Source organism: Botrytis fragariae (assembly GCF_013461495.1).
Source record: "Botrytis fragariae strain BVB16 chromosome Unknown tig00000101, whole genome shotgun sequence".
Classification (NCBI taxonomy): domain Eukaryota; kingdom Fungi; phylum Ascomycota; class Leotiomycetes; order Helotiales; family Sclerotiniaceae; genus Botrytis; species Botrytis fragariae.
Window position 1 is genome coordinate 665,311 of NW_023500996.1, and position 16,336 is coordinate 681,646.

Below are 16,336 nucleotides of genomic sequence, written 5' to 3' on the forward strand. Positions count from 1 at the left end.
GATATCGTCGACGACAACCGACATGTACCTACCTATCTTTATTACTTGAGGCCTCTTGAACTTCAATCCCATAAGCATGACAACACTTTCCGCCGTACCCAAGCGCTTCAAGCTGATATTTTTCGTCCCATCGTCAGGACTTCCAGCCTGTAAAGCTGCTATCTTCGCCGCCGGAGCTGGACGTTATCCAGGCCCTGGAAATTATACTGAATGTTGTTGGGCTACGACAGGCACTGCTCAATTTCGACCAGGTGATACTGCAAATCCAAATATTGGAACTGTAGGTGCGTTGGAAGAGGTGCAAGAAGTCAGGTTCGAGACTTTGTGTGTTGGCGAGGAGACCATTAAGAATGCGGTTGCAGCTTTGAAGAAGCAAGTTTGATTCTTATGTTATTGTGCTTCTCGTTCCTAATGCATTTGTTAGAGTTCATCCATATGAGGAACCGGCTTATGAAGTTTATAAGCTGGAGGATTATTAAGTCTGGCGAAGCCTATGCGCTGGCGTTAATGTTGGAGAGGAATATGCAGCGAGCAGAAACAAGACATTGCTTCTCACGATCGGAAGTTTGATTTCTATGGTATTGGAATGAATATCTGAGGACAGAAGTGCAACCACGTTCTAAGAATGATTCCCTGTCTCTCAGCTCGAAAGAAACCAATTGATAGAATATATCACTTTATTCTGGCATCATTCAACGTCTTATCTGTCTTCTGAACCCACCCCACCCTGGAGCATTCAGATCCCATTTGAATTACAGTCATCTGCCTCAACCACTACACTTTTCTTTTCTCTACTTATCTCATCTACCTGCTTGAATTCCTGCATTCAAGCAACAGTGATTCATCGCGTATACGGTTTAAGATATCATTCGACCTCTTGTGATTATCAATCAATTGGTAGGCTGCTAGTATTCAATTGCACTTTAGAGCACTAGTTGGAACTGAAAAGAACCCCATTGCTTGGCAAGCCCTGATGATCGGCATCATTTTTGAACTCAATACATGGTCAAAATTGAACATATGCAAATGATATACCTCGAGAGGCTAGTGCCATCGATCACATTATGACTTGACATTAATATCAAAACTTGATCATGATGCATAGTTTGACATGATTCTGCATAACAGAGTATTGATCCTTTCCCCAAACATTACGATTGAACATCTTAATTCAAGCGACTGTCTAAGGCCGCGAGTTGCAAAATCGCTACGTTATTGAGTATTTAGCACAGGTAGTGGGAAGCTATTACTCGCCTGGTCTAATGAGACATCTTTCAATGAAACCATTCTTTAAATCCTCGCATTTACTTCGGACCTATTCTTTCCGCATACTTCCGTTTGAGTTTGATCAATCCTGTCATTCGATCTCACCATAAGATTCGTCCCAAGCAGCTCTCGATTCTCCTCCTCCAGCCCATAGCCCATCGACAACACAAAGCATCCACCGAACCCAATGCCTGCCTGAAACCCAACAACAAACCCACAACCACTCCATCATGTCCGAAATGACATCCATCATCTTCAACGGCACCTCTCTCATAAACGGAACCTCCATTCTCATCAACCCCACAATTCAATATCACATCTACAGCACCACAATCAAAGGCGACATCATAATCAACGGAACCGAATATGTATGCCGAAAAGACATCGCCACAGTAACCGCCATGATCACGATGGTAGGGGTCGCTTTTTGTACCCTAGTGCAGCAAGTAATTATTGTCTTCGTGTTGTATGCTCTTTTGAGAGCGAAAAATCGCCTCCGCGAAGATCGGAAGACATTTCAAACGATATTGTCGAATCGGGTGAGTTATAGCAGTGGTTATCAGCTTGATACTTCATGCATAAAACATCCTTCCAATCAACTGTTTCCAGTCGAAGAAAATGAAGAAACCCGAAATCATCTCGTACAACTGAAGCAGGAGGAAACTGCTTCCATTGATTTCGCCTATCACCGCGGAGATCTTGAGAAGAAGAGAAATCAAGAGTAGGAGGAATATACTTATTTCTGTTCTATCCTTCCGTAATCGCTTCAGTTATTTTTACTAATAGACATTATAATTGATATCGAATCTGTAGGCTTGTATGAAATATGGAGAACACATAGGACATCTGATCAAGAGAAATTTACTTCAACATAGACCCCTCATTATGAAATCCCCAATAGATAATTTCCACCACTACCCCCGTTCCGTTCCTCCCTCGTCCTCTTCCCTTCCCTCCTTCCCTCTTTCCCCTCCTGAGCACCTTCCCTCGCACCAAAATATCACATTTCTGCCTCTACTCTATACCCGAATATTCAGCCCCATTACACATGAAAATAATCTCACACACACACACATGTAAAACCCCAAGAACTCCAATAAACAATCTTTGTCCCTAATGCCCATTCATATCTAGCTATTCATATCTAGCTATTCATATCTAGCTCATCCACATCTACTCATCCACATCCACATCCACCCACCTACTCATCTCCCCCTCCTTCCCAACCTCCAAAACTCTCTCTCCACACTCTCAGCCCGAAGATCCTCATTTCTTTTCCCCTCTCTCCCCCTCCCCATACTCTACCCACCTAGACACCCACCTAGATACCCACCCACACAAAAATCATATCCAATATTTCCGCTTCCACAGCCCCATCCATCTATCCATCCATCCATCCAAGAGACAAGAACAATCCCCAGAAACCCTACAACCCTATAACCTCACAAATCTACAGACCTTCAAACCTCAAACCTCAACCCTCAATGTATAGACATAGATATCAAGATCCAAACCCCTCCAGATACTTCCAAGAACTACCTAGACATATATGCCATACCCAATGAGTATCACATCACAATCACTCCAAGATGAGAAAACAAATATTTTTTCAATCACAGTGCATCCCCTTGAAAGATTCTCTTTTAGATAGGCCAAACACACAACCACCCCAGTACTTTACGATCACAATAAAACCACACAGATATATATATAACAATCTTATATTTCCCAATTTATTACATCATATCTATGAAACAAACCCGTTACGCCCTCCGCCGAGTCCCTATTTAAATAGAAGATATGGAGCCTCATAATTCATCCTTGAATATCTCCTCGCTACCTTCTTCACTATCTTCATCTTCATATACATTATTATCTTTCTTGTCACTATCCTTCTGGGATTCCCCTCGATAGGTTTTCCGGGTCCCTTTTGATGGCCCTGTCCTCCATCATCCTCGACAATTCCCAAGATTTCTCTGACCTGCCCTGGGACATCGACAACCTCAATTTTCCAGCCCTTATCCCCTGCCAACTTCTTGACTTCCTCTTGTAATTTTTCGATCATTTTCGGGTCGAGATCCATTAATTCCAGTGATTTTGGACTAATAACTTCGACCTTCCCTCCCTGGGCCTTGCTTTTGCCGCGTGCAATGACTTCTGTCCGGCTTCCGTTGTCACCATCTCCAAAGTCTGGGGGATAGGTAGACGTTGTCCTTCTTTGCCGACAAATTTACCTGCGCCGACGGTTACACCGCCAATGACTATGGGGTTTTTAGGATAGGACAAGGAGGGTGAAGAGGTGATAAAGTTGGGATCAATCTGGGATGAGGGGGGATAGTGGATTATACGTTTGCAGACTACGCTGTTGGCTTTCTCTGCCTTAGGTGGCATGAATGCTACGTCGTCGCAAAGGCGGGGTGTATATACAACCATCAGGTATGAACATGTGGTCATTTCCTTGATATATCCAATACGATCCTTGACATTAGGGTTGCAGTGAAATTGAACTTCGACTTGGCGGGGCTTGCCTGTAAGATCGCAGATTGTCCCACCTTCCATTTTCTGAACGAGGTAGCGCATGTCGCCCTTGACTTGTAGTTCTGTTTTTGGTGATTCCCCGTTCTTGGGTGCCGTATGCGCTTCTATTTGATTGCCCCATTCATCCTCCTTACTCTTGCTCTTCGGTGATGTCTTCGCTCTTCCGAGAACAAATTCTTGGGCTGATGGATCGGGTTGGGGTGGGAATGCCGCCTTTCCAGGTTGTGCTGGTAGTTGATGAAATTGTGTGATTTCCTTGTTGTAGCAGAATGAATATGACCACCATCCAGACACAAAGTATAGACAATTGTTCTCCAAATCTTGAAGTAGTTCCCAGCCACGATCGGTTGCTCTAGCAAGCTCTTTTTGTTCAGCAGCGCGAGCTTCGGCTTCTGAGGTTTCGTTTCGCGGAGGTAGAGAAACCACAGGAATTGTGCATACATACGGTTCATCATGTAGATACATGAGCTCGTGGGTTTGTTTGGGAGGCTCGGATTCATGATCGGGGGAATCATCTTGGATAGGGTGTTGAGACGATTGTATGCTTTTAAAATCTTCTTTATTACCTGAAAATCTGACAGGCGAATAGGGATGATTGACGATAAAATACGCTTCCTCCTTCGAATGAAAGTCATCTGAGAATAATACTTCATACTATTGTTTCGTGAGTGTTTGACGACTTTATATTAGAATAGCTGTGAATTCGCTGGGCTTGCGCATACCTGTGGAAATGCAAGTAGGTCATCGTGAACACTGAACACATTTTGACTAGCTAATGTTATTGAGGCTGTAGCTAACAAAGCTGGAATTGATTTACGCATCGTGCTGTATGGCAATTGCGAATGGCAGATGGACAGAATTTCATTGATAAGAAATGAAGTTTGCGAATTTCAGATGGACAAAATTTCATTGATAAGGAACGAAGTTCAAAAGCTATGATCGCATTTCCACAAAGCTGTCATCATCTACTAGGCTCGAGCTAGGTAGACTCTAAGAGTGTGCTAGTGTCGGCGCGGGGTTCGGATAAACGTATTCATTTTGAAACGGCAAGTTTCCCCGACTGGCACATGACATGAACTCACTGATTTGACTCAGAGGAAGTGATCTTCTTTTCGCAATAGCATGCATGTATGAACGTAGATTATACCGAGAATAGCATTTTTGACCGGCCAACGGTGCGATATGCAACAAAATGTAACATCTTTCGATAATCAAAAGGGTGATGCAGTTGATGTCACGTGTTGTGGTTCAAAAGAGTCCAACGGAGGTTGCGAGGAATCTTACACATCCAGGGAGTTAGGAGAACGAAATATTGTCCATAGAGCTGTTAGAAATCTTGACTTTCAAGTCAAGTTAGAACCTGGGCATCAATCCATTTGCTGGGCATCGCCGATGGGTATAGATTAGGCTCTTTACAAGGCATATCTGCTCAAGATGACAAGATCACATTTCCCTTTTCTCTCATGCCGTGGAATGTTGCATTCCGACCGTCGACTCGGGTCCAGAACAAAGGTACAATATACTCAATACTTAATGCAAAGTGTCCAGGCCAAAAATACATCCGGCAGATCCAACAAACTCTCGGATCAAGGCCAGAAAAGGCCAGCGAGATGTTGGGCACCACAACATCGTGCAGTCCACGCGAGAGAGCTTACAAAAGGGTATGATGGTTATGCTACGGGTAACGCAATGCCTCCAAAGCCTTTTCGTACCTTACGTATACGGTATACAGCGTACCTTGGTCTGACAACATGGGGGATGGGAAAATGCCGCGTATTCGTGGGGTTTGCATACAGCCATCACAAACAATGCCTATGAATGATGGCTACGTCCTGGCCACACCATAGAGGCCAAAACCAATTGCCCGACATGCAGAGGTAATAAAGCGGCTACGCCCGACGAGAAGGCAGGAATTTGTTTCGTTCGTGCAATCATTACTGATCTCACCAATCATCAATCGGTGTAGTATAGGCTTGGATTGATTGGGAGAAGATATCTCAGCTTGTGTTGTTGGATACAAGTTACAACGCAGAAAGAACCGAGTCAACCGAGAGCCCGTTCTGAAGAAGCGAAAGGATACCTCGGAATCTAGGATGTTAATAATTGTGATGGGTTATTCTCGGGGACGGGATTATGTGACAGTTGATGGGCAATGGGGGTGATGGCTGATGGGTAATGGCTGATGGGTGACGGGTGACGGGTGGACATCAAGGTTATTTGAGTAAAAGTGGTCAAGATTAAGGCAACCTTGGAAGTTGTAATAATCTGGGCGAACCATTTTCAGACAGTGTGATGTGTTGGTTCGTATAATCACCGTACGTGTCGAGTCTGCGGTGGAACACGTTTACGAGGTCAGAGAGAACGAATAGGAAGAGGGGATCCCAAGCGTCCGACTCAGATTGATCAATGTTTTCTAATCATAATTACCTATGATTGGCATAAATTGCAGCATAAAATTTATGAGGCGAACTAGCGAGTTTGATTGATTGCCTTACATAATCTTCAAGGGTTGTTCTAAGCTTCGGCTTTTGAGTTTGGAGTTTGGAGTTTTGACTGAAGTTGCTTGCTTGGAGTCTTTCTTCCAATTTCAATACCTGGTAATCAGCCAGTCGGGATGAGCCGCAGTTTGACAGGAAGATCTTTACTCGTTGCTTCACTTTTCTTTCCTTTCTTCTTCCTCGTCTAGTTCTAGAAAGAGTTTAGAAGGGGATTTTGGATTGTTGGAAATGAATGTTGACCCTTATTATTTTAACTGGCTTTTTAGGGGATATGAATTATAATTAATTTTTCTTCTCGAATCTCGGTCGCTGGGTATATACCTATATATAGGTACACATAGGTGTGTATAGGTAGGTATATAGCATGAATAAATACTATAGTCGACAAGGAACGAGATGATTTGATAATTATATCACGTTTCGAACCCGATTCGACTTCATCCAGCGATATAACACGATTTCGGTGAGTAAAAACTAGGCAAGTGGGTAACATAACAGGTGAAGCTTTGAGATTTTGATTGATGCTGTGGTTGATGATCTTCCTATCACAACCAATAAGACGGGAGAATTTCGATACGAAGCAGAACGGAATATTTATTATTATTACTATTATTACTATTATTATGAGGATTATTATTCTTGTTGATCATGAGACAAACCTAAGCATTTTCAATAGACCAGTGTAAGTAGTGACGACAAGTAAAGGCAAAAATTGAAGTCGATCATTAGTTCTAGACTGGATACATGACGACTGACGTACAGAAAAGGATTCAGAAGAAAGACTTTTCAAAGAATCTTCATACCGCGAATGCCCTCAAAAATATCCTAATGGGAAAATCATTGATGAACGATGGATTGGATGACTTGATTAGTTATCAGGGCGTGGGGGAGTATCAAACGCAGAATGTCTTGCTTCTATTTGCTTGGCCTTTGAGATTATACAAAGCAGATTAACGGAGCAGAATAGCACAAAGGAGAGTTTTGGTGTTTCCATAGCTACCCATTAGCATCTACAATATTTCTTTTTTGTTTGGTGTAACTTCTTGAATCCTCGTGTAACTTCCTGGTGTGACTTTCTATGTTGACAATCTCTATTTCGGACAAATTACAATGTGCGAAGTATACGATGTACCGAGAGAGAGGGAGAGATGTTCTGGAGCAAGGTAATGACTCTGCAGCGTTAGAACCATTTTGAATCTACCGCAGCAAGCCTCTCATCTGTCCCATCTGTCCCATCTCTCATCCCTCCATCCCTCCATCCCTCCATCCCTCCACATCATGATCACAGCCATGATATGATGATGATCACAATAACCATAACAGTAACAATAACAATAGCAACAAGAAATCGATCCACCATAGAATCTTGAACACGCCCCTCACTCGCCCTCATACCCTCCATACGCTCATCCCCTCGTCCTCACTCACGACCTCCAATACTCATCCCACCACAGTTGAAACCACCCAATGCCACACCCAATGTCACACATCCACATATATCCACAACAAACTTCATCTTTTCCTAATGTAGTAAAGTAGGGAAGATAATCAAGTCGTTATCATTATTTTAATCCTTATCCTATACCTTATCCTGGTATACCAAGAAGAATCATACATCCACCCATGCATCCACTCATCCACTCATCCACTTCCAAAAAATAAAGAAAAGGTCCCATACATCCATACATACACCCATACTCACACCCATACTCACACCCATACAATCCATCTCATACATCGGTATATCCCCGTACCCATCATATCTTTTTTGGTATGACCTCGAAACATCCTAATCTGTTTAATCTGTTTGATTTGTCTCGTCATCAGAGTCATCTCAACCCACACTTCATCCGTTCTTCTGCCGTGTCATCCATATCCCGAACTCAATTTCATATGAGCCCCATCTCACCATGTCGCGCTGTCCATACAATACATAGTTCGCCTTTCCCATTTCCACAATCTTAACTTCATTATTTTCGCCTTACTTTTATGCCTCCCTATCTTCCCACGCAACCATAGTGTCATATCAATATTCCAACGGTGAACTATCATTACCTTCACAGTTCGTAACATCGTTACGTGCATCCTTCATCCATACGTATGTCATGGATCCTAATGTTCATCATTCAACTCCTCTTCACTGCACCCGCTACTGTACGAAATATGCTGGTGATCATACTCTTTACTAACTACGTGAGGCTGCAGACAACGTTGCAAGCGACGACACAGTCTCCACTATCAAACACCAGCGATTCGAAAAGTCCTTGGTGACTTTCTAACATACTCTAATAGACACTTGCTATGTCGTCCCAGTTAAGACTCAATACTTCGGTAGATCAGGATCAACTTCAATTCCTTCTGGCACAGCAAGAACAAATTCAAGCGCAAATCGCATCCCTCACATCCGGCTCGGCGTCGACATCATCGTTTCCCCATCACAGATCCCCGATATACAAACAACAAACACAACGAAGAAACAATGTTCCCCGAAGCATGTCAAGCAGTGGAGCTCCCATGGCCCGACACCCATCTTCTGTAGGAGTCCCCCCGTGGTTTTCCTCCCTGAGCTGGCTCTAACGATACTTAGGACCGGATGGAAGCAACCGGAATATCGCGGACAATATCTCAACAATCTGAGCCCGTCATGATGCGAGCAAGTTCAATGAATAGTGCATCTACACGCTCCGGAAGATTGCCATTTACCCAGAACGGCGCGATGCCCCCTCCACTCCATAATGATCTCCGCCGAGGAAATCCCGCTCTCGAAGCTTGGGTTAATCAAGATCAGCCCTACAGCTCTTACACTTTCTCGCATCAAACCTCGGCCTCCCCCCTTCAGCGCTCTATGTCTCAACGGAAACCGGAACTAGAACAAGTTCTCGAGGTTCCCCAAGGTTTCGAAAACCCCGGCGACTTCCTCTTCCGTACCGGATTTACTGGTGTCTCACCTACCCCAGTTTTCTCGATTACGCCTTCTCCGATATCGATGCACTCTTCGACACCTATGCAACTTCAACAATCTCGACAGTCATTCAACATTCCTAGCACGCCTACAACTACGACTCTTACTGATGCAACTACATGCATAAGTAACATGAGTCGACAGAATAGTCTCTTTAATGAGCCCCTGGTGGAAAGTATTGAAATGATGAAGTTCAATTCGAACAATTCCTTTTCTACAGGTATCAATGATGATTCTGTTTATCCCGTTGCTCCTCAGTATAGTTCTTCTCATCATAGTCGTCGGTCTTCCGACGAGGAACAGACTCAACTACTTGTTGGGGCTGGTGGTGTTGGCCATGATTCTCAGTTTCCTCTTTCTTTTCCTAGTACGGAAGCCTTTGCTCAGTCTCAAATTTCTGCACCTTTTGCTCAACAGATGGAAAAGTCACAATCGATTGAAAGTGTTTCATCGAGTATGTCATCATCATCTCGTAATAAGCAGCGGCTACAAGTTAGTAACATTGCCGCTGCGCGACCACTCATGCCTAAGGGTGGTTGTGAGGAGAATTCGATATCACGAGTCAACTCATCACAATCAATGACTCGACTCGATTCGAAAGATGTGACAAATGATAAGGTTGCTATCGAAAAGCGTGCTTATCAACGACCAAAGCACGAACGTGTATTTTGCAAGTTATGTGATGAACACCCTGATGGGTTTCGTGGCGAACATGAGCTTCGAAGACATTGCGATCGACAACATAAGAGAATGGTGAAGAAGTGGGTTTGCATTGAACCGCTGAGCAGTCAAGGACGCGAAAAGCCTGTGTTGCCACTCTCAAAATGCAAGGCGTGCGCGACACAGAAAAAGAAGTATGGAGCATACTACAATGCAGCTGCACATCTCAGAAGAGCGCATTTCAAACCCAAATCTAAGGGTAGAAACAAGAATAGTAAGGTTGAGGAGTCTCAAAAGCGTGGTGGAAAGGCTGGAGGAGATTGGCCTCCAATGTCGGAGTTGAAAAATTGGTTCAAAGAGGTGGAAGAGCCAGCAGCAGATTATACTCAACAAGACGATGAGAACGATGATGAAGACATGAATGAGAGTATGATTAACGATCTATCGCCAAATCAAGACGCACCAACTGATTTCGATAATGCTATCAACAAAGTTCCGATTCACTCAGTGTACCCCTCGATCAACACACAAAACTTTGCCAGCAACATCAACTTCGACAATTCGATGCAACAGAACATTGATTTATCAATGAACTTTGCAGGTCAAACAAACTTTGACTTTTCTTCTTTTCCTATGAATGACCCATCAGTGGCATTCTTTGATCCTGTTTCTTCTCTTCCTCAAGTTTTTGATGATCAATCACTTGTTGGTGTCAATACTGTAAATTTTTCTTATGATCCTTCTTTGTCTTTCAATTAGGTATCATTCCTACTCTGCTCATACTGGTATGTTTCGAGTATGGTGTGACTACAATTTTCCTTTTTTCTTATCTGCCTTCAGTCATACTTTCGATAATTCATCAATTTGGTGAGTTGAATTGATGAATTGTCGCGTGGCGTCAGGTTTCTAGATAGGCAGGCGTATTTCCATTTTCTTTCCTCTTTCGGTATCTTTTTTCCATCTCTTGTCCCTTTCTTCGTTGAGAAGTTACGGCTGTTATGAGTAATGAATTCGATATATCTGGTGGTGGTATCTTTCTTTTTTTTCCCTTTTCGTTTCTTTCTCATCTCTTTGCCTGGGTTCAGGTTATTGGATTGGTTTTGAACTTGATGGGGGTTTTGGTGTTTGGGAAATCGATAACGAGAGTTGTCGTGGTTAGGATGGGATGGGACAGAACAGGATGGATGGATGGATGGATGGATGGATGATTGATTGATTGGATTATACCTACAGTAATAATCTTGATTATATACAAGTTTATTTTATCTGTTTTTTTTGATTGCTTGTTTTCTATGGCATGATTAGATGGCTTCTGGTCTAGAAGTGAGTGGATTTCTGATGGTGGGGAAGGGAGATGAAGAGAGTTGAGTGGTGAAGTGGTGGTTGCAGTTGGGGTTGGATTTGGAGAGCATTGATGGCATGACATGGTGATGTGAATGTGGAGACGATGAAGATGAAAGATGAAGATAGAGATGTGAATAAGACACATGACAAATTTGTAGATACTTAATGATAATACAGATTGATTCTTTCATACATACACGTGGAATTTATGGTTTTGTTTGATTCTTCTTGGTGTAGGTATCCTTCGTGTGTAAAGTTTGGTGTGGGTGATTTGGGGGGGGGAGGATTGGGAAGGGTTGGGGAGAGGGCTAGGAGGGGGGTGAGAAAGAGGAAGGATGAAGACGAAGAGGAAGGAGATGGTAAAGTCATCTAGGTATCTTGTCGACTTGCAATTTTAAAATCATCACGCTACTACGAATTCCGGAATCACATGTATGAGATCAAGATTAGATCTGCACGACGATGAATGAGTGTGAAATATTTTTATTTAAAATCAACGAACCCCTGCCCCGGTTTTGAAAGGAAAGAAAAAGGAGAGGAAAAGAAATATGAACCACGCCAGCTATTCTAGTTATTGATCATTGATCATTGAGCTACAGTATCGGGGAAGAGTCTCAAGAGAAACATATTTATCTGACTATCCATTCATGCCTCCGTTCATTCATCCATGCATCCATGCATCCTTCCTTCCTTCTATCCATCCATCTATCCATGGTGTACTGAAAAACAGGAAACTCGTTGGCTGAAGGTGTGTTTATCATCGTGTCGGAGTCATGGTTGTGTGGATGTGAATTGGATTTCCTTGATCATGACAAAACTGCTAAGCTCGAGGAGTGGAATTGAAAATGAGAGAGTGTGTGGAGTGGAATGGAGAAGTGGTAAGAGCTAGGTATGCGTACATACATACAGAACAGACGATGAAGAGATTGTGTGGAAAATCAAAGATGAAGGTGATGGACTTCGTAATTTGTGGTGTGCTCCATGGCGTCTTGTGAGGTGAGTTGGGTTTTCTGTGGTATTGAGTTCTCTGCTTGTTGGTGGATTGGTTGCAGCAGTGAGTTCGAGGAGGAGTCAGGAGGAACAACCATGGTTCGAGTTTCATCAGCTTGGTGTGAGGCTACGCGATCAAGGAGGAGAGGAAGACACCATGCCTTTTTCATGGTTCGAGGTTCGTCAGCCAGGCGTAAAGCTAGACAATCGGAGAGGAGAGCAGAGGAAGACACCATGCCTTTGTCATGGTTCGAGTTTCGGCCGCAGAACACCTTGTCCGACCTTTCCAACTGGTGTCGTGCAATGAGATCTATGGTGACTCTTGAATTGCGGAAGAGGTCCAGGCTCGAGCGATGACAATGCTTTCTGGCGCATCAGGATGTGTCGTAGTTCCTGTATGGCTGGTGAGACCAATCCAAAGGCAACCCATCGAACACCACGAAAAAGAAGACTCCACCACCACCAAATTTCAAATTCCTGGAGAACTAGGACACGACCCCCAATCTCCCTCATATACCTTTAAAAAAAACAGCCCGCTCCCAGGGTCTCCAGCCAAATCCTCCAAATATACCATGATACAACGCCAGCCCAGCCCCAGGGTCCCCCAACCAGTATCCTCCACATATACCATTGTTACAAAAACCCTGCCGTGCATAACACCAATTCCCCCGCTATCTACCAAAGAATTTAAATACAATAGAATCCTGCTTCGCATTACTAATATCCCCGGAGAACCGCGCCCAACCCTGCCCGTTCCTCCACCAAGCGAGTGATTCGTACCGTTCGTACAGTCCTACTAGGTACACGTATATACATCCTGATGGCATACTAAAGCGAGGGAAAAGGCAACGATTCTCCTCACCAGTGCCCGCAAGGCCACCAAAGTCTAACGGTGGGCTGGATCTTCATCGGTGTGGGTCATGTAATAGACGTCCCACGCGTCTTCGTGGTTCCAACCCCACTTGGTGTCAAACTTTGGCTTTCTGAAGGGAGCCACCCCGTTCTGGACTCGCCAATCCCGAATCGCGCAATACTCTTCCCGAGTAAGGCGGACCGGCTTCTTCTTCCCAGCCGGGAGGTTTCTGAAGGTGCGCAGTGGCTTATAGTCGGCCCCGCGAACCATCTTCACTTCGTCCTCGGTAACCGAGGGACGAAGAAGAAGGAACTCCTTCCTGTGCTGGTATGCTGGGGTACCACCGGGACAGCGCTCGATTCTGTCGTCGACTCTCATCTTGGCCTCCTTGCGGGGGCGAGGTTTCTTGGCGGCAGCGCGGCGACGAACGGGTGCCATTGTGAATGATGACTGTGAGATAAATTGAATTAGCGAGGTCAATTGAAAGACAAATGAGAGTAAAGAAGAGGATTGCAAGACGAGAGCAACACATGAAACCATGGTGTTCAAGTCAAGCTCATGGTTCAAGATGTGTTTACCAGGCTGAATGGCACCGAAACTTGAAGTTGTTGATTTCGCTCGGACGAGGCAGCATTGAGATGGGAAGTGGAGGAAGAGAGTCTTTTGGGGCTCCTCAATGCGGAGTTTGAATTCGCACATTGAGCGAAAATGTCTAAGCAAGACTGACTGACAAGTCCCAGTACTTGAAGTTTTCTTGAACAAGTAGCGGTGGAAAGAGGAGTAGAGAAGAAAGACTTTTTCTGACTCAATTGAAAGCCAAGCTCCAACCAGAGGTTTGACCAATACTGCTATATGCAGAACAGATCAAAACAAACCAGAAGTTCATCTTTCTTGCAAAACGCAGGAGATAGGATGGGAAGTGGTGGAGGGGAGTTTTTCGCTGTAGCTTGAAGCGCAGTCTCAACTGGCACATTAACTTACACTGCTTTACGCAGATAAGATTAAAGCAGGCCAGCTATCATCTTCTTCTCGAAATAAAAGCGATCAGATGGAGATTGAAGAAAAAGGAAGTCTTTAAAGCCGTTTCCAGCGAGGTTTCAATTGGCAAAATGACTGATACTGCCATATGCAGAACAGATCAAAATAAGCCAGTTGTCAATCCTCTCTCAAAACGCAGAAGACAGGATGAAAATTCAAGGAAGATAGTGATTTTGCTGCTCTTCAATGTGCAGTTTCAACTGGCGCAACGAAATATAGCATAACAAGCAGAGCAGATAGCGCGCTTTCAACTTTCTTGCTGCTCTGGTGCACCATACATATTGAGCTGCACAGAACTAGCTGAAAGCGCGCAATATTCAAGCTTTGCCAGTACAATGCGGGGGGTTTGATAAAAGGCATAAAAAGGAGAGTTGGACGACTTACAGATTGTGAGAAGGCAACGGTGAGAAGACTGCGAAAAGACGATTGTGAGAAAACGCTTGCGAGAAAACGACGGCGAGAAGACGAATGTGAAAAGGCGGCAGCGAGAAGTGAGCAAAGAGCTTTTAGTGCAAAGATGTTCTGTATCGTCGCTGTAAGCTTGCAGTCAGTTAAAGTCCATCAACAAAGGAGCCCATAGAAATTTTACTTACATTCGTAGTTGCGTGGTTCGTTGGAAAGAAAAAGAAAAGGGAAACTGGAAGCGGTCGAGAAGCAAATATAAGAAAGTGCGCTGAGCAGGTTTTTCCTCGGCTAATAGACAATTTTTATTGGTTTTCTAGAGGAGACTTGATAATTGAAGCTCCTCGGATCATTCCGAGCCGCTGTCCACATGAGTTTAATTTGAGGACAACAAGGTTCTGAGGCTCTGAGGCTCTGAGTCATTTTGGAAAGGCTGTGGGCTTCTTTGTTATCACTTTGGACGCGTGAATATCTTCAATGGTCAACATGCTTTGGTTTGAGCCTGTTGTTGGGCAGGAGAATAGGAATTTAGACCATTTTACACAGAGAGCACTTTCTTGTTTAGAAAAGGGAGCCTCTAAGTATCTATATTCAACAGATGCAGGTCACTCAATAACTACTAGATAGCCTCTTTCCCTTGGTAGATTAATAAAGAGGTTTAACCAAGAATATTACCCCCTCACTACTCGGGAATCTCGAAGTCATTTCCGAGGATGAAATTAGTGAATATGAAAACATTTTCCCGCCATCTTGTGTGGCTTTTCTAGAATGCCTTTTTACCAATTTTCAAGTATGCAGATATTTCTTTACAGCTAATATATCAGAGGTCTCAATAGACTGATATGTAATTCATATTTGTAGATTTATATAGATCCATCAAGAGGATTATATATTGCTGAGGCAACTTTGATCGTTTTTGATTCCCTACTATCGTCAACATAAATCTATGCCCTTACTACCAAGATACTTCTAGAAACCATTCGAAACAAAAAGATGGAAGCATGTCACAACTAAATTGAACTAATCAAAAGTCTCCGTTCAACCCAAAGTGAATAATGCCCAAAAGTTTGCAAGGCGACAGCATTATAGTAAGATTAATTAAAATCAAGGTAAAGCAAAATTTTCTTTGATAACAAGTCATACTACTTTTACCGGAGTTATTACAAAAACTAGAAAAGAGAATTCTTCTATAATCTGGTTTGGGCTATATGAAAACAGTGAATCTCTTCCTTGTGTTGAAGCCATCTATGGGAGGACATTTTTTTGAACTCGTAACTACAAACCTCCATGTGATCTTTAAAGACTTATAGACAAAATGTCTTTAGTCCTTACTTGTATCATCTGTGTTTGCCCGAACAATGAAACACTGGAATGTCTATCACAATCGCTGTAGGCTATGAAAGTGCAGAAGAAATAACTATGATAAACTTAAGAGCCAACGTAATTCTAGAAAAGCTTCGATGCTAGTTCAGAAATATCACAGCACTGCTTCGAATCTAATTCTTTACTGTGCTGTTCTTCTGATCTTCTGGCATCTTCTGTCAGCTAATCACCATAAAAGCTTCTTAGAAATTCAACAACATGTGTCTATGGATCTCTTCTCACTTGCCCGCTTCCATTTAAAGGTGGGGAAAAAGATGGAGAAAAAAGCTCACAAGTTTTCCTGTCAAGGGAACATCCCGTTGGGAATAGTGTTAACAGATGTTTAGGGCTTGTTTAGAAAGAGGTAGTGCTGTATATTTTGAATGGAGATAGAGGTCCTTGTGGGTAGTTAGAATTACCTAG

General features: G+C 43.4%; 6 protein-coding genes across 6 annotated transcripts; 3 read left to right on the forward strand and 3 right to left on the reverse strand.

The window, feature by feature from the left end:
* Positions 1-76: 76 nt before the first annotated feature.
* On the forward strand, positions 77-479 carry Bfra_008841 (putative structural toxin protein; the record flags this gene model as incomplete). The annotated part of the gene is made up of 2 exons (XM_037339198.1): positions 77-372; positions 425-479. 2 exons carry the CDS (start codon positions 77-79, stop codon positions 477-479), a joined length of 351 nt encoding a protein of 116 aa, XP_037190764.1.
* A 1,017-nt stretch (positions 480-1,496) lies between these two features.
* Bfra_008842 (uncharacterized protein) lies at positions 1,497-1,991 on the forward strand (the record flags this gene model as incomplete). The annotated part of the gene is made up of 1 exon (XM_037339199.1): positions 1,497-1,991. The coding sequence occupies one exon, from the start codon at positions 1,497-1,499 to the stop codon at positions 1,989-1,991; it is 495 nt and encodes a 164-aa protein (XP_037190765.1).
* A 1,058-nt stretch (positions 1,992-3,049) lies between these two features.
* On the reverse strand, positions 3,050-4,625 carry Bfra_008843 (putative misfolded glycoproteins degradation protein; the record flags this gene model as incomplete). The annotated part of the gene is made up of 3 exons (XM_037339200.1): positions 3,050-3,456; positions 3,501-4,458; positions 4,527-4,625. The coding sequence occupies 3 exons, from the start codon at positions 4,623-4,625 to the stop codon at positions 3,050-3,052; spliced, it is 1,464 nt and encodes a 487-aa protein (XP_037190766.1).
* A 3,792-nt stretch (positions 4,626-8,417) lies between these two features.
* Positions 8,418-10,683, forward strand: Bfra_008845 (putative key lime pathogenicity protein; the record flags this gene model as incomplete). Its single annotated transcript, XM_037339201.1, has 3 exons — positions 8,418-8,456; positions 8,595-8,837; positions 8,890-10,683. 3 exons carry the CDS (start codon positions 8,418-8,420, stop codon positions 10,681-10,683), a joined length of 2,076 nt encoding a protein of 691 aa, XP_037190767.1.
* Positions 10,684-12,501: 1,818 nt separating this feature from the next.
* Positions 12,502-12,889, reverse strand: Bfra_008846 (uncharacterized protein; the record flags this gene model as incomplete). Its single annotated transcript, XM_037339202.1, is given in 2 exon segments — positions 12,502-12,775; positions 12,789-12,889. The coding sequence occupies 2 exon segments, from the start codon at positions 12,887-12,889 to the stop codon at positions 12,502-12,504; spliced, it is 375 nt and encodes a 124-aa protein (XP_037190768.1).
* A 255-nt stretch (positions 12,890-13,144) lies between these two features.
* Bfra_008847ia (uncharacterized protein) lies at positions 13,145-13,810 on the reverse strand (the record flags this gene model as incomplete). Its single annotated transcript, XM_037339203.1, has 1 exon — positions 13,145-13,810. The coding sequence occupies one exon, from the start codon at positions 13,808-13,810 to the stop codon at positions 13,145-13,147; it is 666 nt and encodes a 221-aa protein (XP_037190769.1).
* Positions 13,811-16,336: the final 2,526 nt, after the last annotated feature.